The sequence below is a fragment of the Dermacentor silvarum genome, chromosome 10, assembly GCF_013339745.2.
Source record: "Dermacentor silvarum isolate Dsil-2018 chromosome 10, BIME_Dsil_1.4, whole genome shotgun sequence".
In the NCBI taxonomy this organism is placed as follows: Eukaryota; Metazoa; Arthropoda; class Arachnida; order Ixodida; family Ixodidae; genus Dermacentor; species Dermacentor silvarum.
Window position 1 is genome coordinate 97,745,036 of NC_051163.1, and position 22,541 is coordinate 97,767,576.

A 22,541-nucleotide genomic window follows, 5' to 3' on the forward strand; every position below is an offset into this window, starting at 1 on the left:
AACTTTTCAAACCCTTTGAAACTCCCTTTTATAAACATTTGCTAATGCCCTTTCTGGGAAGTATGCTTACCTTGTTCATGAATTCGTCGTTCTTGAAGAGCGCTTTGAGTAGATGGCCTAGGGTGCAGTCAGGGTGGGCGCGGCCTGCCAGTGGTGAAAATGCAACAGTTATCGTTTCACAACAACAGAACTACAAGGTTATTGCTATGACTGCAGCAAGCAACATTACTGTTTCTTGTTTCAAACTGGAAAAAAAAAAAAATGCTCGAGTGAGGAACAAGAAAAAGCAGGTTATGTGCCAGCCTAAAGGCACCTTCAACCTCTTTTGCAGGCGGTCACAAGTGGCGCAAGCCTTAGATTGGACCTTGACATAACCTTGACATTTCTGCGAACAGCACCTGATGTAGAAACCAGCAAGCTGGTCGGCTACGGTCAGATCCAGGCATGCGCAATTTTAAACATACAAGAAACATGCTCAAAGTTCAGTATGGAAGCAAAAGTAGGCTCTACACCGAGCTTTACCTATCACACCGGTGCACACATAAGTGGTTCCTGCACTACGATATGGATGAAAACGTAGTGCCTTAGAAATGTAACAGGCTACACAAGGTGCTCAAAAAACCAAGTGCCATCTCTACCAGGTGAAGTGACTATGTTTGTCGACAGCATTGGTGACAATTTCTCAGCTTCAAAATACAACAGAAACTCAGCGCTATGATTCCACGAGGAGCAACCTTTTGAAGTCAACAAGCTATATCTTCTCAGCAATGTTCTGAGGAATTCTTTTATTTTTTTTTTATTCTTAAGGGATGCTAAAGTGAAAGACAGGTTGAGCTCTATTAGTCGATTTCCCTTCCTCAGTACCAAGAAAGCCATTCTTAGGGTGCACCCAGCGCAGTGACTGACAGAGGTTGCACGACAGACTGTGACTGGCAATTAGTGTTCACACTGGCAGTGCCTGTCGCCACTGAAATGTCTCGTGAGTGGTGCCATTCAAGGCTGCTTACATCGGTATTGCCACGTTAAGTGCCACTGATTGGTTCTGCAGCTTTGCGACTAGTCATGCGACTGAAAAATTTAGCAGTGAGCGAGCGAACGAAAACAGTAGGCCAATGCAAGCATTTGTGACCAATTGCTTTGTGACCAACTAGATTGTGCAACCTATGAGAGTAGCTGGTGTAAAGGAGCCCTCATTGTCACAGTAGGCTTGGTAAGACAGAAAAGAAACATTAACAAAGAGCGGGTGATGACACCGCCTTCAAGCTTCCCCATTAGCGCAACATGACGCCATGGATTTTGATGGTGCTTGCTTGGTGGGCCTCGTTACCTCTTTTATCGGCAAAGCTTGCCTACAGTATAGACGGCGAAAACGTAAGTCGCTGGAGTCACATATTTTCGCACTATAATCAAAACAACATTTTTCAAAGGCGTGTATGTGCTAAACACGTAGACCAAGCAGCCACGTGTGTCTGTGAATCAAAGCATACAACTGTAACGTGCCCTCAGTCAGTAGAGAGGTGGTTCCTCTGTTTTTCCAAGTGCCACACTACCACTGTGAAGCATCTCATTGAATCTGCGCCAAACTGCAACTTTGGCCGCCGGCTCCAGGCGAGACGGCGCCAATTAGGCCTAGCTTAACAGGCGCGGGGGAGGGGAGGGCCTTACTCTTGATATGTCGAGATATGTCCGTAGCCATAGATGCACACACATTGATCTGATGCGAGATCACGCACACAGGCTGCACTATCGGCGGTGCATGTGTTCGGCCAGCAAATACTGCAAACGTGCATCGCGACGGGCGAATGCGAAAAGCACTCGCGACCTTGACCAATTTTTCCACGGTGCTGAAGTTGCCAAAAACGGCGATTCGTTCTTCCCATCGAAATTTGTTTTTCTGGCGTGCACGATAATTCAGACAGATTTGTGACCCAGTCCTTGTCCCCCCCCAAAAAAAATCTGTCGGTGACTGTATTTCCTTTTAGCACACAAAGTGAGCCAAGGAGTGGCAATGTGCACGCATTCAACTGAGACCGCACGGTCAGAGCAAAAGGCTTCTCCGTCGCCTAGGCAAGACACGCGTGCAAGCCGAGCCAGCATGTTGCTGCCATGTTTCCCCTCCGTTCCTTGTTTCTTCGCTCGTTCCGCTCTCCCCTCGGCTGGTGCACCTCGTTGAGAAGTGCACTCGCTACCTCGCATCTCTGTGGGATTTTCCAGCAACCACATTATAACCGGCATTTCGTCTCGAGCGGCTGCACTATAAGCAGCAGGCATATAGATAGAGTTCTATGGGAGGATAAATGGGAGTCAGAAAAGAGTGCATCATATCCGGTCCTACACTATAAGCGGTTACGTTACAAGGGGTCAGAGCTGTACATTGTATTCTGATCAGGCCAAAGATTGAACTTAGAAATTCCAAGAACATTTACGGTGCCACAACAGCACAAACACGAAGAAATACTTTAAAAGCCATGATAAAGCCATGATGTCACTGATGTTCCAGCGTGGGGGGCTTCAACCTGACACACACAAACATAAGAAAAAAGACGACGTCTGGCCTTCATTTTCCCTCTGCTAGTAACCAACCTCTTACCACGAATTTGACGAAAATAAAGGTTTTGGGTCACCACTCATGGGCTTACTGCTCCCGCAAGGGCAAGAACACATTCCACAACAAAGACCTTGAAATGCCAATCGTTGGCTGCCCACTTACTCGGATGCCGGTCGTCGAATGGGTCCGGGTCCATCTTGAGGTATGCCTCGGTCTCCTTCTCGACGAGCTCGGCAATGCTGCCAGAGTCCAGAGAAAACAGAACAATCTTGTGACGGCCATTTCGGGCAAGTTTCATCTTATTCCTAAGTTTCATCTTATTCCTAAGTACTAAACGTTTTGCTCAGCACTGCTTTTACATTTTCTAACAAACGCTAGCCGAGAATCCAAGGCAACCAGGTATGGGTCTCACCTACTGACCCGCCACACGTCAATCATGCCTCAAGCACATTGTCTGTGTGAAGCACATGCTACCCAGGCAGAGCAAGAGAAAGAATAAGTTGAGCTGTGAGAACATAGCCTTGCATAGCACCTACAAATTATAGCAATAGGTAACTAAGTTACAATCCCTTGAAACTTTAAAAGAAACTGCAGGAGGGTTTTAAATTTTAACTGCTTGCACATTTTCCTTCAGTATACCTCTACGTTCTTTCGAATAAAGCTTGTCTGCACCCATATGTTGCCTTTCTTTTCCCATCATATAGCGCTCTTTCAAAAGTTTGAAGCATGAAAAAGAAATGCAAATCCACCACAAAGGTAAGCAAAAAGCATGCTGTTTCGTTAATGCCTAAACATCGCTGGGTTACATTCAGGAACACCAGCTTCAGGTAGATCATTCACTCATCAATGATTGTGGGACAGGTCCACCAGTACTTATTGCATGGGCCCGAACTAGCAAATTGCTAAGGGCCCAGATGCTTTTGTCACCCGTTTTTGTATGCATATCTCGCAAAATAAATTGAATTGAATTGAATTGAACCACAGTAGAACCACTAGGCATAGGGTGATTTATGGGGCTAAACGTCGCAAAGAAACGGAAGTGGCTACGGTAGGTGCCATACTGGAAATGTCTTTACTTATTCCGACAGTGCTGAATGGGGCACGTAAAATGGAGGGCCAGGTACAGGTGGTAGACGAGACATGCACGCCGATTACAACCGAGCGTGTGAGCGTTTACTCAAACATGCCAAAAAATAAAATGGCAATGTGGGAAAAAAGGACTCCACCCCCATGAAGATGTCACTTTACGTTTTCCCCCAATGAATACTTGTCCAAATACTTTTTTTTTTTCCTTTGGCGACCAGAAAATGAAACAGACCTGGCCATCTCCCTGCATTACCAATAGCAGGTCTATAGGGCATTTTTCCCCACTAATAGAAAGTGCAATATAGCCTCACAATCTTAAACACTAACATTATTTATCCCTTGCATTCACTTATAGCATGGATATGCATACATACTTTATTAACTATGAATTAACCTTTAGGTGCAGTGCCCAAGCAGCAAATTTGGAACAGCAGAGACTGACAAGTTATACCCTGTTTTTTGATGTCAGTGACTTTGCCAGCGACTTCAAGAAGAAAGTTCGGACACAGATGAGCGAAGCATTTACGAGAACAGATTTTTTGTAACACTTTAAAACTTGACGCAACATTTGTATATGTAAAACAAGCCCAAATTTGTAAACGTTTCGAAATCCGGGTGAGTTGGCAGATATCATACCATGGCATGAACAGCACAAAAACCACAAGGTCACAAGGAGAAACAATAGACACACACAGTGCTACTTTCAACAACATGGTTTGTGATGCAGTCAGCAGTGCTATACAAGTTCGACTTAGTGACGGAAATAAAATTTGTTGAAGGTATTGCTGCGGGTGTTTAATGTATTTTCTGGTGTCCTTGTGGCTATCGTAAAGATGAACCTGTACCAAGTCACCCGGAGCCAATCAGGCGACTTGGTACAGGTTCATTGTTAAAACCTTCCGCAGCAGCCACGTTTTGATGAGGGTGGAATGCAAAAATGCTCGTGCACTTAAGATTTAGGTGCAAGACCTTCAGGCGCTCAAAATTAATCCAGCTTCCCACTACGGTGTGCCTCATAATTAGATTGTGGTTTAGGCAAGTAAAACCTTAGAATTTGAATGAATGAATTAAAATAGGTTATTTACTGTAAACCCTTTTGTGATCACTACTGATCCTTCTCTGGAACCAGCCCTCTTAAGCAGCCCAAATTAACTTGCAGATGGCCCCCTTCAAGTGCTCAATCTTCCAAATGAACTTTGTTGCATGTGTATTGCTCCTGGCTGTTACCTAGATTTTTTCGCGTGTTTCGTCTACTACTGCATCACTGTAAGCAATGTCCAGTTCAGTGGGTGATGATGCATACCTCGTGAGCACAGGGATGGGGTCGGCTCCCGTCCCATTCTGGGACTCCCACTGCTCGAGCAGCCGGAAGAGTTCGGACACCGAGTCCAGCGTCCGGATGGAGTCGGACGAGGCCCCTCCGCTGCTGCCTACTCCATTGGCAGCTGCGGTGGCTGCCGCTGCTGGTGCCGCCGGCTCCATGGCTAGGGCGGAGAACCCAAGCCACTGGACACTGCAAGGTCATGGGAGGGCAGCATGGCCTCATAATTAGATTGTGGTTTTGGCACGTAAAGCCTTACAATTTAAATTAACTAATTAAAATAATTCATTTATTTACTTTAAAACCTTTTGGTAGTAAAAGAAGCAACACATATTAAATTCAGACTAGTATTCTTTCAAAGGTCTACTTACATTAATTAGGTGGATGATAATTCACTATTATTGGAAAAAGTACAGGCCATACTCCATTTTTAGGCAAGAAAAATAAAATGTGCAGGAGCTATCGATGATTGTCAGTGTAAGCAAACAGCAGAATGCTCCAAGAAGAATATTCACTTTAATAATCAAATGATGTGTTTTTAGGCGTATGCTTGTTACAGTGAGGAGATTTAGGTAGCATTTCATGTTTCATTGCATAATTTTGTAGAGAACAACATTGTTAACCAGTATGTCGGTAGCAGTGCCAAAGCCCTCCCCTGCAGCCCTGAAGCTATAGAAGTCAGGGAAAAGGTGGTGGGAAAAGAGGAGGGGCAGCGCCTTCCAAGCACTGCATCTGAACGTTCAGTCACCTCCTAGCTATCGCGCAACAGCCTGTGCATCTCAAAGAGCTTTAATAGTTGGAGTTCAGCAACGAGTGCGCCCTGCAAATGAGTTACGTGAGAGAAAACATTGTTTGCATCAACACCTTTGTATCGGCCGCCCAACTACTACTGGCCAGCACAAAAACGGGCAAGAGAGCTTTAAAGTTAACACTGAAGCCAACTGTGCCGGGACACCAATGTAACGTTAAGGATTTCCAAGTGCGTTCGCATATTCTCACAGGGAGGTGGAGGCTTGAAGTGATCAGTAATAGTCGAAAAGGGCTAACCTTATACCGATGTCACACGAGGCACTTTCAGTCGCCATCAAGCTCGACCCAGATCTGTTTTTTTTTTCAATTGCGATTGGCAAGACTTAGTGCAAGCTGCGGAAGGAAGCCAATCACAATCAAGAAATCCAATCCCGATTAGGCTTGATCACAATCGTAAGTACCCCGTGTGACTGCGCTATTAGGCTGGAGCCTCAGTGATGAAGTCCAGCAAAGTCCAGCTGCTTGGGTGCCGTGGTGCAACTGGCACGATCGAAGAATGTGGATGAGAACGACACAGACAAGAACAAATGGCACTACCAATTGAAGTTTATTGAAATAATTTCAAAGTAAGCTTCAGTTGGTAGTGGCATTTGCTCACGTCTGTTTTCGTCCCTGTCCGCATTCTTCAAGCTGACTATACATACCACTGGCATTGAAGACAAGCCCCTTTGTCAAAACATTGGCGCACCGACAAGGGGGGGTTCGGGTGTTCTGCCCTTCTGAGGCCGACTTAACCTCCCTCCCCCTACACGTCCAGCCCCACCAGTCCAACGTGTACCTTCAGTGCTCTGTTCACATTTTCATTATTCATTCTTTGCGTAAAAATTACTTTGAGTAAAATGCTGCAGAAATAAACACCATCTTTGCTCATTTTATTTGCTGGTGGATTGCTCTGGCTACAGCAATGAAATTGCATATTATGCAAAGTGCCTGCCCCCCCCCCCCCCTCACAAAAATTTAACAGCCCCCCTGGCAGAGATCCGGGGGGCGCTACTGCTCCAGCCTGACATATCCCTTGTTTGACCACCGTTGATATTTCCTCATATCCAAGGCATTTTAACACAGGAAAACTCTTGAAAACTTGCTCAATTGGGCTTTTGGTTCCTTTAGAGTGGAGTGAGATTCTCCTTTCTCAATAAACAATTAGCTACACCCACAACATGCACTGTAAACATGCATGAAGTCGCGAAGTGCTTGTGTGGAAACTTCAAAGGTCCCAGTGGCACCAACTGCCTTTGATTTTGGCGCCACTTCTGGCTGACCTGGCTCATGCCACGATAAGCGCAGCCGTTTTATTACTGCAGAAGTGTGATTTTCTGATACAGCAGAATGTTCCTCCTTAAAATCTCAATAAAGAGTTTGTCGGGTGGTATTTCAAACATTCAGAGAATTAAAAAAAGCCTGTCATGTTTTCCTATGTCTAAAACAACCAGCACTTCAGACGTGAATGAATGATATTGACTGAAACATTTTTTTTATTTTGGATACAAAACTTGACACCATACAGCTCAGCCAACAAGATATGGCATTCTAGATGCTTGTTTGCTTGTATATGGCTGGTGGAAAAGGCAAGTACTGCACCGTGAGTCAGAGGCCTGATGTGCTGATTGAGTGTGAAAATCAAGAAAAAAACTAGGTGCTATGCGTGAAACATGGAGTAACCGAGGGGTACATAAGCTAACACATGTGACTACTCGTGCAAATTAAAAAAAAAGCAAGAAAAAAAAAAACACACAACACTTGTTTTTCCCTTAATTGTGCACAAAAGCTTTCACTGTGCCGTTTTCGTTAGCGCTGGTCTACAGACTGCACTTTTTTTATTTAATGGCTATTAATTCTTACTGAAAAAATGCCTCGAACACCCTTATAAGTGAAAGTTTAGCATTTTAAGTTGCACAAAAGCATTGCTTTTGCTGAGAACAGAGCCTTTGTAAGCAAGAAAATGGCCCAAATGTAGGACACGAGTGGCACCGTCCCTGTGAAGATATGGTATCACCTCTCATGACAATAATAAAACAAAGGAGCAACTCGCCAACAAAATGCTGGTAGAATGTTGTCTTTGTTGACGAAGCTATCCCTTTCAGGTGCTTTGTACACAATTGTGCACACCAAGATAGTAAATCAAGAGCAAAAGCATTAATAAAGGTAATAATATTTAAGATGTGCAGCATACTTATTGAAGCACTTATTATTGGAATTGTGCTACAAATTTGAATAACATGTTTCAATAAAACGAGTGGGAAGGTAGATGGTTGGGTGTTCTTGCTCGATGAGAGTTTGTCATTGTATGTAGTGGGTTCGCTTCTTTCATTGTTTTTCACAATTTCTTACACCAAGCATTATTTTTCGCAAGTGCTGGATTAAGTGCTAGACACAAAATAGTTGACGTTCTCATATTTGATGTACCTGTAGTAAGTTTTCGCATGGAGTCCACATTCTGCAAACTTGGTAAAACTCACTAAAGAATAGAAAATTTTTAAGCCACTCTACAGCTCTTTACTTTTTACAATTCCGAAGGTGCCAGAAATGCAGTGACAGTAAGTTTTCAACCAACATAATTAACTGGTGCCTGAAAGGGCAAAGTAAAATACTAAAACACAGCAGCTTAAAGGGATGAAAACATGGTATAGCTGGCCAAATAATAAATTGCTTTCCCTAAATCGAGGCAACCAATTCGCCGACTGTCCAAAGGCGAGGCATCCTTGCTGGATGACTCGAAAATATGAAAAACCAGTTATCTGTTTCAAGTGTTCACTCAAGAACTGGTGCCTCAGCACGACGATTGCGGCTCTCCAGCAGGAGACACGTTCGGAACAGGGACCAACCTTTCTAACCCCGTATAGTCTCACTCAGTAAGGGTTGTTATCTCTCATATTCAAACAGAAATGAATCTTCAACGCTTTTGAATATCAAATGCAAGAATTGAATACGGATCAAACAGCAAGGACTATTTGATTCGTATTCGAGATTTCTGATAACACACACACCTAGTACTATGTTTTGCTTTTTTAGCAAATTGCACTTCTTCGACAGCGCAGTTTGATAAGCTATAAAAGACACAAAAGAAGCAATGCCACCCTCAGCAGATCACAGTGGCATAGATTTTGACAGCATCCTACTCATGTTAATTCAAGTGTTGGTGAAGCAAGACTGTTGCATTCTAGAGGAACAAAAGGCTCAACCGAGCAAGTTTTTGGACACTTTCCTGGGTCAAACACACCCCAAAATACAGGAAGATAGTCTGCCTGAAATCAGTAGCGTCAAACATGCAGTTTTTCATCGACTGAAGCCCAGTACCTGCAGTTTGCAACTACTTCGTGCCGAGAAATCAAACTCTTATTCAAGTTAACCGTTACAGTACACGCTGGCATAGACAAGGATAGAGAGAAAGGCAACAATTGACCATCACGCAGGTCTTCTAGCCCAGTCACCAATGTCATCGACCCCTAAAACTAGCAAGAACAGTTTCTCCCCCTCCAATTGGGAAGTGCACTCACAACCCTCCAGAAGAACATGCTCATGCTATGAATGTCATTGCTGCAAATCAATGAGGTAAACTATGACAACTGTTCACAGTAACATTGTTCAAGAGAAACATGTTTCACCTGTTCCTTAAATTTCTTAAGGGCACTGATCTATTTGGATAGTAATTGCATTTAGCAGGATGCTAAATGTTGCCAGTTACATGATGCAGTAGATATTCTCATTGGGTATGGGGTGAACTAGCAAGGAGTGGTAGTATTGTAACAAACTTTTTTTTTTTTTTTTAAACTGAGGATTAAAAGTTAACTTTGCCACTGCCATGGATGATGGCGTTAACACGACTGTCTGATTTGTGTATCTTGTTACAGTGCCACAGGAAAACGAACATGTCCAAGCAGTTGCCGTCTGCAACTAGTTTCATCGCAATACAAAAGCGGTTAGACATAGCTGCTGCATTCACCTGGGTCTTGCCGGTTCTTGTATCGAGTGGTGTCAACGTACAACGGCTAACCGCGACCTAAGGTGTGCGCGATATTGTGAATGACGCTGACGATAAGACAACACCGCTGGCGTCGAGCTAAATTTTCACTTCGCGGGACTTCGATTAGGTCAATTTAGCGGCCAAACAAGGCTTCGAGTGTTCTTGACTGATCTAAGACTTTATGGGGTTCCCACGAGGAAGCTGGCGATAAGGAACTGCTTTATCACGAACCCCCAATCGCCTGGCGATGAGACGACGTTCAGCGGAGCTAGGACGTCAGCTGTGTTGTGCTTACAGCTACTGTAGGACAAAAGTACAGACGTCTCATCCATCGGAAAGTTTCCGTAGCCCACTAAAGGCTTATGAACATTGCTCCGAAGGTTAAATTCACTAGCTTTAAGACGAGCAAACGCATAGACTTTGCAAGCCCACAGGCCGCTAGCCGGGAGATCCACCTGAGGATCGTTATCGCAACTTGTTTACTGCACACCACTGCACAGCTTTCGCTTTGCTTTTCGTTAACGGGTCAAGGAGCAGGGTGAGACACAAGTCAAGGGCGGTCAAGCTGAAAATCCGATATTTCGAAGCAAAAGCGAGAACTCGGGGCTCACCGGAATGAATGAGAGGGGCGAACCAGCTGACAGCAGAAACTTGGAAACGAGAGTTTTCGGGTACCGTTGGATTAGTTGGTAGGCTTTCGCGACCGCGCGCGGCGCGAACGTGTTATCAAATGGGTCGCCGCCGGCAATGTGTCACGGCGAAACAACAGCAATAAACAAGTTCGCCGGACGGCGCTGCACTTAACCCTAGCGCATTGTCGGCGCGCAAAAGAAGCCGTGTCTTCTGCTGCGCCGTCCGGGCATGCAAGACGTCTGCAACAAGCACTCAAGTTGGCTCTGCCTACAAGCGCCACTTCTTACGCGTCCTACGCAGTTGCTACTCACCCGGGTCAGTGGGAAATGGTATCCCCGGCTGTTTTAAGCGGCGAGGAAGACGACGAATTGAACCAAAGCACGTTCACACACACCGCGAGCCTTCGGCTCGCCGCACCACTGCACACCACAGTCGCTGCCACGTGCTTGGCTTCACTCGCAATCCAACTGGAGGCGCAGCAATCGTACACACTTGCTGCTTCAGGTCCGATGGCGTGACAAACGAGAAACGTTAATCTCTGACGCGTCACCAACGTTCTCGAAGCGTCGTACGTAATGTGGTACGCGCACGGGTCCCGTATCCTTGAGGTGTGCACCGACACCCGACCGGCTCGGCACGGCCACAGAATACGTCTTGTTTTTTCTTATTTGCGTCGCAAAAGCGAGGCGGCGGCGCCGCCATGATGAATTCTACGCGCATGCTCGTCTTTCGTCATCTTTCCGAGTGAGGAAAAAAAGTTATTTATCAAATTTAATTTTTGATTTAGCTCAATAAAAGAGGATGACTTTTTGTTTAAGATGAAACAAATTGCGAAAACGTCGTACTTGCCGTATTTGTGGCTTGCAGACAACGTCGGCAGATGGCACTTAAAAACGCATTCTGAAAAAGCGGGATATTTGAATGTTTATTGAAACGTATTCCAGAGATGAGCTGCATACACCATACGTAACAAGTACAGGACACTCTAACACAATTTGTTTGAGTGCCCAGGACTTGTTAAAGAGTGGAAAAATTTTTGCCTGACGCGCTTCAGCTTTTAGGCTGTCCACATGCTAGTGTGAATGACATGGTGTTTCCTCGTGGGTAAGTCGTGAACGGCCCGGCGCCGATGGATCATGGGCCGCTGGCTTATGTCCTATTCCACCTCGCTGTGTGCATAGTCTTGTTCACCCGTACCGTGCTGCGATCTCTGAACGGTGGCGAACTTTCCTGAAAGAAGACGCTCGGGCGGAGCATTTGCCGGCATGTCTTGCAAGGCTATATCAGCCTGCATCCAATAACGTTCTCCTCTCCACCCTTTTATAAACAGACGCGGATTATGTGAACAAGTTTGAAACGTTCAACGAAAACGTATTGACTTCAGAATGAGCATGAGTGCGGACGGTTGTTTTCTACGACTGGATTTCAGATTGCTCCGCCATACTCCGCTGTCAAGTACTATCGTCAATCGAAGTCTTTGGATTAATGATCATGACGAATTGTATTTTTTGTGTGCGATAGCAATCATCCAGACACTTGAAGCACGTTCTGTCGGCAGCACCATCACCGCTGTGCTGTCCTGGTATCAAAGGCGCATGCGCGGCCCGCCCGTAGATGTTCAGAACGTACGTATCCAGAAACGGGGCAATGCGTCTGGCCGCATGAAAGACGACGCAAGTGGTCGACTCCATGGCACGCTTAAAAAAAAAAAATGTTAAGCAGCGACATACTTTGGAGTGTCACCGACGAATCGTGTACTACAGTCACACGGGCAAACTAAACATACCACTGTGAGCGAGGGCACTTCACCTCAGCAAGTGTCACGGTTTCACTATCGCGACGCGCACTGCTATACACGTGAAAAGAAAGTGTAATGTTGAAGTGATTGCAGCATCGATAGTTAAATTATCCAGCATTCCGGGCACGTTATGTAAGTACTTTTTATTTTAGGCAATATTTGCAAAATGAAAGACTTGATCAATCGTTACGAGGCCATACAGTACAGCATTACATCCAACGTGCAGCGATGCGTATATGTGTATTCTTTTGTGCTTTCTGGTGTCCTTGTTCGCTGTCCGCGCCGCAACTCACTTGTTTCAAGATAGACAACCAACAAGCCCACATCGCCACTCTCTTTTACATCCAGCACCAAGACAATTCGCGCGAGTTTGCAATTGCGGAGAGGGAAGGCTTTGGTGGCGTCCATTGGTGGTTTTCATAGTAAATAGCACCGGAACGCTCATCAGGGACTTGCATAATACCGACAACCCTGTGATGCAGTGACGTGGCGCTGGTTTTCGGTTGCCATTCTGAGGGGCAGACACAGGCAGGTTCCATTAGCCGATCACCTACCCCGCTGCGTTCGGTTCTACGCATGTTGTCCTGTTTCTCCAACGCTCCTTCGCAGAAATTAGACATGCCTACATACAGCTACGTGTGCCGGTATGCAAGTAATGTGTCTACGTGTAATGGGGTCGTATGGGTATACGTATAAATGTTGCGCAATATTCAATGCGGCGTTCACCTGCGAAAACGACCGGTGCGCGTCGGTGCCCACCGTTCGCCCTTATTAAGCATGACATGCTTTTAGCTCCCGTTGTCGGCGACCTTCAAGTGACCTTGAGCCAAAGGCCAGAGCCGTTATCCGGGCACTCAAACGAGAACTAAACGAGATCATCTGAGCAACCAGTCAAAAGTTAAGAAAATGTGGTCTCTGCCCCCAACCCTTTGTACAGGAGCGTATTATAGGTACTGCCCAAACAAGTTACAAAAAACTTCTAGTACGCTGAAGTTTTATTTGTAATTTCCAATAGCGACGTTCAAAAGGCAGATACAGGGCACTATACATATGATTGTCATATTTTGGCACTGAGACAGGGTTGCTGGTGCTCTTTTCAACGCCAGCGGTTTTGGGGCTGTATTGACCCATTTCGCGGAGCAGTTTGTTTTAGAGAAACGAGATGGCGCTCACGGCGGCGCGCCATACCTCTCCTCAGCGACCGCGCACGAATACGAAACCATTACCGCTTCTACCTTGCTTCTGTGCGATCAGCTGTCGGAAATGCAACTGAGTTTTCGCTGACACACTGTGCTCCAATCATGCTGGATTGAATCATGTGGATTGAAGACGTGTGCAATAGTTGACTGCAAAATAGTGACTGGCATGCTAAGGAATAGAATGAATATGTGGGGCCAAGTTCCCGGGCCGCTGCTGAAATTGTCCGTACGTGTTTCCGGCACTTCGAGATGTACGGCTCTCCTCGTGGATACACAAATTTGCTCATCCGCCTGCGTTGTATTGCTAATCTTCAAAGAAAGGGCTTCAGGCCCGGTACGTCGGCAAGAGTGAGTACTGCTCTTTAAGCAATGATAACGGGAGTAGCTCCGCCTCCTGTCATAGTAGGTTTCGCGCACAGTATTTACGCACATCTACCCCAACCAGCACGGAAACTTACATCCACTCTTTCGCCAACGTGTCAAGAATAAGTCAATGGGCGCACACTTGAATATGTGCGCACTGTATACGCACAATAAATGACGGACTACACCGATGGTGCATGAATGGTCGAAGCTGAATGTTTCGTGACGGTCAACAAGAGTAAGCGAGTTACTCGCGATAATACGCATGTGCTACAAGGTATTGCAATGTGCAGAACAGCTACGTTTCAAGCCTTGTGCGCAGCAAGAACAAATCTATCGGCACTGAGCACACCCGCGATCGATTAGGCAGAAAATAATCAGATAGTGGCCGCACCGAGGAACTTCACTGTGTCAGAAACTGACAAGCCGCTGCTTCAAAATATTTGCCAAATAAAGTACAAGGAGCAAAACACACTAATCCTGATTCAATTCATGAGCGGAATGTTTGGATAGCTTCGAATACATATTTAGCCCCGCTTTTAGAGCAAGCACCATATACGCTGCTTGCACGGTTTGAACATAGGTTAATCAGCTCCAAAAGCGCTTTTGCATGTCCTCTGAAGCTGTGATCAAAGATTCGTGCCGTTCACCCAGTCACCTTTTACGATATCTCCCAAAACAGAGGTTTTCTAAGCCGCGCCGGCGTCATACACTTCCATTGTAAACAAGGAGGCAACGGAGGCTGTTGAGGCAAGCAATGGACGCGTCACCACGTGATCAAACATGGCAGCGCCCATGGGATCGCCGCGAAAGGGGTCAATAGCATGGTAGCCGGTTAATTTGCATTGTTTCTTTGGTTCCTGTATGGCGGTGACATATGGCACGGGCGATGCCTGCTGCAGGTGGAGGAATAAATTGCCTTTTTTAAATGCGAAGCATTTCTTGGCGAACATTTCCCACTTTGACACTATCTATCTATCTATCTATCTATCTATCTATCTATCTATCTATCTATCTATCTATCTATCTATCTATCTATCTATCTATCTATCTATCTATCTATCTATCTATCTATCTATCTATCTATCTAATCTATCTATCTATCTAGCCGCCCACGTCTTGGAGCTCTCATGGTCTTTTCGTTAAATTGGTATTTAACTAGAATGGGTTGGGACCAGTAGCGCACCCAGGATCTCTGCCAGGGGGGGGGGGGGGTGTTGACAGTTTGCCAATACCATCTAAACAGCACTAATTTCAACTTCTTCACGGGAAAGTGTCAAAAAATGCGCTTTTGGCGAGTGTGCAGATGATTACGCGTCTTACATCTTAGTTGCAGTACTTAAATGCGCAAGGAAAGAAAAGGGGTTAAACAAAAAAGGGGGGGGGGGGGGTTAGTTAGGTCGGCCTCAGGGGGGGGGGGGGGTTTCCGGAGTCCCCCACTATGGCGTGCCTCATAATCAGATCGTGGTTTTGGCACGTAAAACCCCATAATTTAATTTAATTTTCTAAGGGATGATGGTGGAAGTCACAGTCATGAGAATGACTCAGCAAAAAAAGATTAACACTCAGAAACCACTGGAATTGGTTCGGACGTGGGCACTAAATGAAGGAAATCCTAAGGGATGATGGTGGAAGTCAAAGTCATGAGCATAACTCGGCAAAAAAAAAAAAGATTAACACTCAAAAACCACTGGAATGGGTTCGGATGCGGGTACTAAATGAAGGAAAAACTTAATGGCGATGGGAGAAGTCCTAGTCATGAGCATGACTCAGCGAAAATGACAATGACTCAGCAAAAACGATTAAAACTCAAAAACCCCCGCAATGGGTTCGGACGTAGGCACTAAGTGAAGGAAACACTAAAGGATGATGGTAGAAGTCATAGTAATAAGCATCACTAAGCGAAAAATTACAATGACAGCGAAAAAACATTAACTCTCAAAAACCACTGAAATGTGTTCGGACATAAATGATAGATGATCACATGAATGTCAAGACATGTGTGTCATGTCATGCATATAGGTCATGAAACAGCCGCATACGTCTTGGTGCTCTCATGTAACTTGGTGGGCTCCCCGCAATACTGCTTCGCATAACATCGATTCCCACAGAGCGTGGGATCTGCTGGCCTTTGTGTGGAGAGGGTCATGGATTTCTATTGGTTCGTGGCACATAGTGGGAAGGGGAGATTTGGGATGTGCTAGTGAATTTAAACGTTCGATCGAGTATATCAACGACGTTTGTTGTTTGAGGTCCCGGTTTTCTTTGGTGAGACGGTCTATAGTGGACTGATAGTACAGTTCTAGGTAATCTGAGCTACTACTGGAGCGATGGGAGACGCTATCTACCCAGCTCACCTGCTACGAGTCCTGCTTCACCCTGGTGTGTCCCGTCGTGGGCTCTTGCTTCTGGCCGGGACTTCTCTGGCTTCCGACGTCAACGAAGCGAATGCGGCCATGTCTAATTGGAAGTCTGGCGCAGAAGTGGTCTGGAAGTTCTGGTCCGCTGGGCATTGTCACGCTGCTATTTCTGGCGGCATAGTCAGTTGCCCATTCGGTGATTCCCGGAACACTCAGTGCAAATGGGGGAGCACTGTTGGTCGGCCGGTGTAGTGAAGTCGAGGCAGTGGGAGTGCATGGGTTCCGGACACACATCCCGTCGGTGCCCTGTCCATCGGGAATTCGTACAGGCTTCCGCATTAGGCTTGAAGGAGTAGACTCCAAAGACCGAGCCGAAGAACTTTACGGACTCTGGAAGCCCGTCAAACGTGAAGTGGATGAGCACGGACGTTGAGGTGTGGCCCATGTCCCGTGGTGGTGGTCGGGAAAAAACATTTAATTAACTGGTTGCGGAGAGGTCATTGGGTTGGGGCCTTATTGGCCTCCTCCCCTCACAGTACTAGGTGGAGCCCCTATTCCGAGGCCCCATTGGCAAACAACGCCGCTCGCGTCCGTTTAACCAAGGCCTTTTGGGTCTCCATGTCTTGACAGCCGAGCAGGGCCACCTCCCAGTCCTCTCTGGTGGGGTTGGGGGGGATGGATGGGTTTGATTGGCACGCCCATACTATGTGGAAGGTGTCAGCCACCTACCCACAGAACTCGCACGCGCCGTCAAAGGATGGGTTGAAATGCTTGAGCACCGCCGGGCACAGTACAGTGTTGCTAAAAATTTTGATGAGGAGGCGCGCGTCAGCGCGATCCAGTCCCTTACAAGGGGCCGGGTAACGCCGGTGCTCCTCCTTATAGTAATCGGTGATTTATTTGAATGAAAGGGCCAGATTGTCTGATTGGGAGTAGGCTTCCAAGGACAGGGAGACAGCCCGGGGAGAGAGTGCGCGGGCGGCCTGATCGGCCTGTTCGTTTCCCTGGAGTCCCTGGCGACTGGGGGCCCAAATCAGGTTACGCGGAGCTGGATCAACATATAGGCAGCTAGATTGCAGTATGCGCCGGGCAAGCGGGGGGGCCCACCACAGTTCATAGTTCCGACAAGCCCCTCGCGAATCGGTGATGATGTGTTTCGACGTGGGATTAGTGATGGCCAGAGCGGTGGCAATCTCCTCCGCGTGTGTTGCGCTGTAGGCTTTGAAAGTGAGCCCGTTAACTGTGTTAGTGTTGTGTACGACTGCGGCCGTGTACCACCCCCCGTGGTGTGGGCCGGCAACGTCCACGTAATACACGTGTTGTTGGTGACCATAGTGTCGCTGCAACGCTTCCGCGCGCGCCTGGCGACGACTGGTATGGTCTTCTTTGGACATGTTGCGGGGAAGGGGTCGGACCCGGAGGGCGCGTCTCCAGGGTTCTGGCACTCTCACCCTTTCCTCAATATGGTAGTCGTGTTTGATGTGTAGCCGGTCCAAGAGGCGGCGACCGGACAGGGTCTGTGCAAGACGCGTGCATTGGTTGACTAAGTGGGCTTCTCGAAGCTCCCGGAAAGTGTTCACCACGCCCAGGGCCATAAGTCTCTGGTTGAACGCGGCGACCGGGACGTCGAGAGCCCACTTGATGACTTTCCGGTGGATGACCTCCAATTGGTCATCATCCTGTTTGCGCAGGTGCAAGTAGGGGGTCGAGTAGAGGATTCTACTCGTTACGAAAGCATGGGCATGCCGCAATGCATCCTTGCTTCGTAATCTGCCCCGTTTGTTGGAGACCCGGCCGACCATGCGGCCCACCTGGTCTCCCACCTTGCGAAGTTTGGCCAGGGTGGTGTCGGCCCTGTGTTGGTGGTGTATGAAGAGGCCAAGGACGCGGATCTCCTTGGCCTCCCGATCGGTCCCGAGGGGAGACTAATGCGTAGCTGAGTTGTGTCCCGAGGGGAGGAACGTACGTGCACAAATTCAGATTTAGCTGGGGCGCACTGGAGTCCGCAGTAGGTTGCGTAGTCATCGACCACGGTCGCTGCTGCTTGTAGGCAGGACTCCATGTGGCCCAGGTTACCTTGCGTGGCCCAGATTGCGATATCATCCGCGTAAAGAGCGTGATGAATACCAGGCAGAGAAGCCAATTTGGAGGGAAGATGAAGCATGGCTAAATTGAAGAGGAGGGGAGACAGGACCACGCATTGAGGTGTTCCCCTCGAGCCGATTATGTATGGTCCGTGTTCTGCATCTTGTATGCGTATGTAGGCTTGGCGTTCTGTAAGAAATTGTGTTATGTAATTGAATGTTTTGTGGCCACAGTTGGTGTAACTGAGGTGGTATAAGATTACTTCGTGCTTGACGTTGTCGAATGCCCCTTTGAGATCTAAGGCCAGGACCACCTTGTCATTGTGGGGACATTTGACAGGATCTAAGACGCCATGGTGGAGCTGCAGAAGTATATCCTGTGCTGACTTTTGAGGGCGGAAACCGAACATGGTGTCCGCGAAAATGTGCTGTGTTTCGAGAAAGTCGGATAGTCTGTCTCACACCATCGCCTCCATCAACTTGCCGACACAAGACGTGAGAGAGATGGGGCGAAGGTTCTCCACATCAATAGGTTTGCCGGGCTTCGCGATGCAGGTCACGAGAGCCGACTTCCAGTCAAGAGGGAGAGGAGTCTCACTGTCACAAATGCTATTGATGTATTTGAGGAGCACGGCGTAGGCTTTGTCGGGAAGGTTGGCCAAGAGTTTGACCATAACCTTGTCGCACCCTGGTGCAGTGCCTCGCTTCATCTTGCTTAAGGCCGCCCGGAGGTCGTGTAGCTGGAATGGGGTGTCCAGCTGCGTGTTCTCTTTGCCTGCATACGAGTACGCGGCCGTCCGGGGGTATACTTTGTGGTGCACAGGTATCGATCGCTGAGCGTATGCGCTAGCTGTGTTGTCGTTCCTGTAAAGTTGTGCATGGCCCTATGTAAGTGGCGTTGGGTTTCCGTGCGTGTTTGTGTTGGATCGATGAGATCGCGGAACAGGCGCCACGTGTTGCGGCCAGACATCTGGCGCGCAGCCGCGTTGCATCGGTCCACCCAGTTAGTGTCGGCTAGCTGAGCGGCATATTCCGCGGCCTGCTGTGTGAGTTCGAGGATGCGCTTCTTGAGGCGTCTGTTATGTTTCTGTTTCCTCCATCGTTTGGTGAGGCTGCGGCGGGCCTCCCAAAGATGAAGGAGGTGATTGTCTACGTCCACTTGTGTGTCCGTGAGCTGTATCTGCTTTTCGTGTTGTCTGAGTGTCGACGTGAGCGATTTGTACCAGGTGTAGTAGCCCGACTGGAGGGGGTCTACGATAGGTAGAGAGGTGCGGAAAGTCGCCCAGTCCGACACACGAGCTTGTGTTAGTGGGCGTTTCAGGGGACGCATGTAGATGGTTGTGTTGATTATACAGTGATCACTACTGAGAGTGTCCTCTGTATTCAGCCAGTCGTCATGGCGTACGTTGCGTGTAATTGTGAGGTCCGGGCAAGTGTCTCGTTGAATCGAATTGCCTACACGTGTTGGGTTGGCGGAATCAGTGTGGAGGGTGAGTCCAAGTGTGGAAAGAAGTTCCGCAAGCTTTCTCCCACGCGTGTCCTCCCGGGGGTACCCCCAGAGCCTGCTCGGGGCGCTGAAATCGCCGACGATCAGGAGGCGGTCCCTTCCCGCCACCTGCATGGCTTGCATGAAAATTTCGCTGAACGTAACGCTCGGGGACAGTAAATGTTTAGAATGTGTACAGGTGGGTCGGACCGCTTTAGAGGCAGCCCCGACACCATCGTGTACGAGAAAGGCGGTGTTGTGGGGAGTGTGACCTCCTGCGCAATATATATAATATTGCTTGTGAACAAGTAGACATGTCTGCGGGTTGTGTTGAAATGTAGTGTAGTTGGTGAGTTTGACGCCGGCGCCGGGTTCCTGAAGGGCAACCACGGCAACGAGGAACTCAAGGGTCTCAAGGTAGAGGCGGAGATGAGCCCGCTTCTTGCGGTCCTTGAGACCTCTGCAGTTCCACTGTGTTAGAGCAAGCGGCTGAGTTGCTCTGGCTCGCGACTTAGGGTTGGGGGCCATGGTCGGAGACGGAGGGTGGGGTTACGTTGCTAACACTGCCCAGTCCGCTAGTGCCCGGCGCAGACGTGCAGGAGTCTTCCGAAAAGTCAGACTCATCGGGAATGACCCTGTTAAATTTTGAGGGGCGCTTATCATCCCTGATGGGCCCTACGCGCTTAAGGACGCGCGGATTGTCTGTATCCATTTTTGGATAATGCGAGTTACGGCTTGTGTCACCTGCGTGATAACACTGTCCATCTGACGCGCGATGGTGCCGTGGATAATTTTGGGGAGGTCAGCCAATTGTGTTTCAATCGCGGTCACCTGGGTCTCCAGGGCCGCGACGCGACTCTCTATAGGAGTAGGAAGCTCCCTGTCTGTTATGTTTTCCTCCTCGCCGCTTGAGGAGAGCGGAGTACCGAATTGGGCTCTGAGCGAGTTAAGCTCGCTGGCTAGTTTTTCGTTTTGAGCTCGCAAGAGGGCGAGCTCGCGCCTGAGTTCCTGCGTCTCGGCCATGGTGGAAGAATATTTAGGTGTTGACACTGCGCGCGAGCGAGCGTCCAGATTATGTTCGGCCGCGCGCGGGCGCACCGAGTAGCTCTGCTGCGAGCAGATAGAGGGCGCCGCGGCCAGCGGTCCCAGCTTAGCGGCGCCGGCGGCTTGGCATTCCTCTGCCTCCGCTAAATTTTCGTTCGTAGTGGAGTGAGTAAATCTCGAAGCGCGAAAAAAAAAATCGTTATTTCACATTAAAGTGATAAGTGTACCAGGCTGCGCTAACATGAAGGTTCCTTGTGCAGGGCGTGGATGACGTGAACACGGATCAATCGGGCAGCACTCAAAGCGCACTGAAGTTACCCTCGCGCGCGCAATTTGTTTCGTCCGGTCTAGCCGTTCATCCAAGCATAAAAAAATGAAAGTGTTAGCCCACGTGCTACCCCTCGATCAGAAGAAAATAGTGACTGCACCAGAAAATGTATTTCATGCTTATCGCTGCTTCCATTCACACTCAGAAAACCGTTCAATCATCGTTGCGCGAATTCAATGTGGCCGCGATATAAATTAAGAAATGAAACGGCGCAAGCTTCCGATATACAATGCACTAGAGCAAAGTGGCTGTTCATGGCTAGAACTTAAGATGAGAATGCACATCGGCTATGTAAAAACTCTTTCAAATGGGAATTTATTAGGCGGGACGAAGGCAGGCGTCTATCTTGCATTAGAGCATCACTACCACAGTTTACTGATGAAAACCTGAGCAAATGCCTTTTTTATTCCAATTCCACTTAACATAGACCGTGTATATTATTCATTGGGCTTTCGTCCATTGAGGACTGAGTGACTCTTGCAGGATCTAAAAAAGAAGAGGTAACTTTCTTTTATTGCGATAGCAATTATATGGACACTCCAAAGCAGATTTCTGCCATCGGCGTCGCCGTCGTCGTCGCCGTGAGGTTCCATATGACGTCAATGGAGATGAAATCGTCGCCGCGCGCCGAACGCTGTATGTGCGAGTGACAGGGCGCGAGGGACACGCGCTTTCACGGGGAGTGAACGCACGGCGGAGAACAAATGCGCGTTCTGCGCCGTGCTCCCTTTTAAGGGCTGCAGAAGTAGGCGTCTCTTTCCTCCTTTACAATCACCATATATGTAGAGCAAACGCGCCTTCTCCCGACGCGCGAAACGCCTAGGGGGGGGGGGGGGGCAGGGCGAGGGAAGGGAGGCGACGTTTAGCTGCGGCACCAAGTACCTATTTATATCAGAGGCTCCGGCAACAGTCACCAACGCCGCACGCATTTTGTGCGAACGCGGGCAAAACGCCGACGGCGTCGACAACAGTTCTGCGTGTTGCGATGCTTCATGTTCAAATTTATACAGCTGATAAAGCTACTATCATTACTCCGTATAGCTCTCTACAAGTTTGCTATAGCAATTGATGCTTCGCCTTTCAGGTGAAACAGCGACAACTTTTTTTCTTAAATTGCATATGAGAATGTGCCAATGTAAGCGTGTTTGACAATGCATATATGCTACAGCCTGTCCACAAATACACTTACACCCACCACACAATAATCCCATAGACCCTTTTCTTTTGCATAGACACAATACGAAAAAGCTTGTGCATGAAGCAGCTCGATAATTTTAATAGGTGATAACCATCCCAGAAGCTTGCGGTCTCATACACTCCCACAATGGAAAAATGTATGAAAACATGCAAGCGTGTAATATACACCGCACGCGCATTGTAAAAAAATTCAGTAGCCAGGATGGAACAAATTTGAAAATCAGGCACACATCTGCACAGAAAACAGCAGTATTTTACAGGGTGCACAAATATTTCAAAATATGCAAATGTCACGTAGCTGTACAGAACAATAGTAATGT

General features: G+C 47.8%; 1 protein-coding gene across 7 annotated transcripts in view; it reads right to left on the bottom strand.

Annotated features, from left to right (window-relative positions):
* Positions 1-11,083, bottom strand: part of LOC119466332 (DDB1- and CUL4-associated factor 1) — a 98,335-nt gene extending 87,252 nt beyond the window's left edge. For 4 of the 7 annotated variants that reach the window (XM_049657788.1, XM_037726838.2, XM_037726843.2 and 1 more), the window contains exons 1-4: positions 10,674-11,083; positions 4,938-5,147; positions 2,711-2,787; positions 71-144 (exon numbers count right to left, since the gene is read on the bottom strand). In XM_049657788.1, the coding sequence (XP_049513745.1) occupies positions 71-144; positions 2,711-2,787; positions 4,938-5,116 (330 nt within the window). In that variant the 5' untranslated portion in view covers positions 5,117-5,147; positions 10,674-11,083. The remainder of the gene's footprint in view (positions 1-70; positions 145-2,710; positions 2,788-4,937; positions 5,148-10,673) is intronic. The other 3 variants (XM_049657789.1, XM_037726839.2, XM_037726837.2) reach the window with 1 other exon arrangement.
* Positions 11,084-22,541: the final 11,458 nt, after the last annotated feature.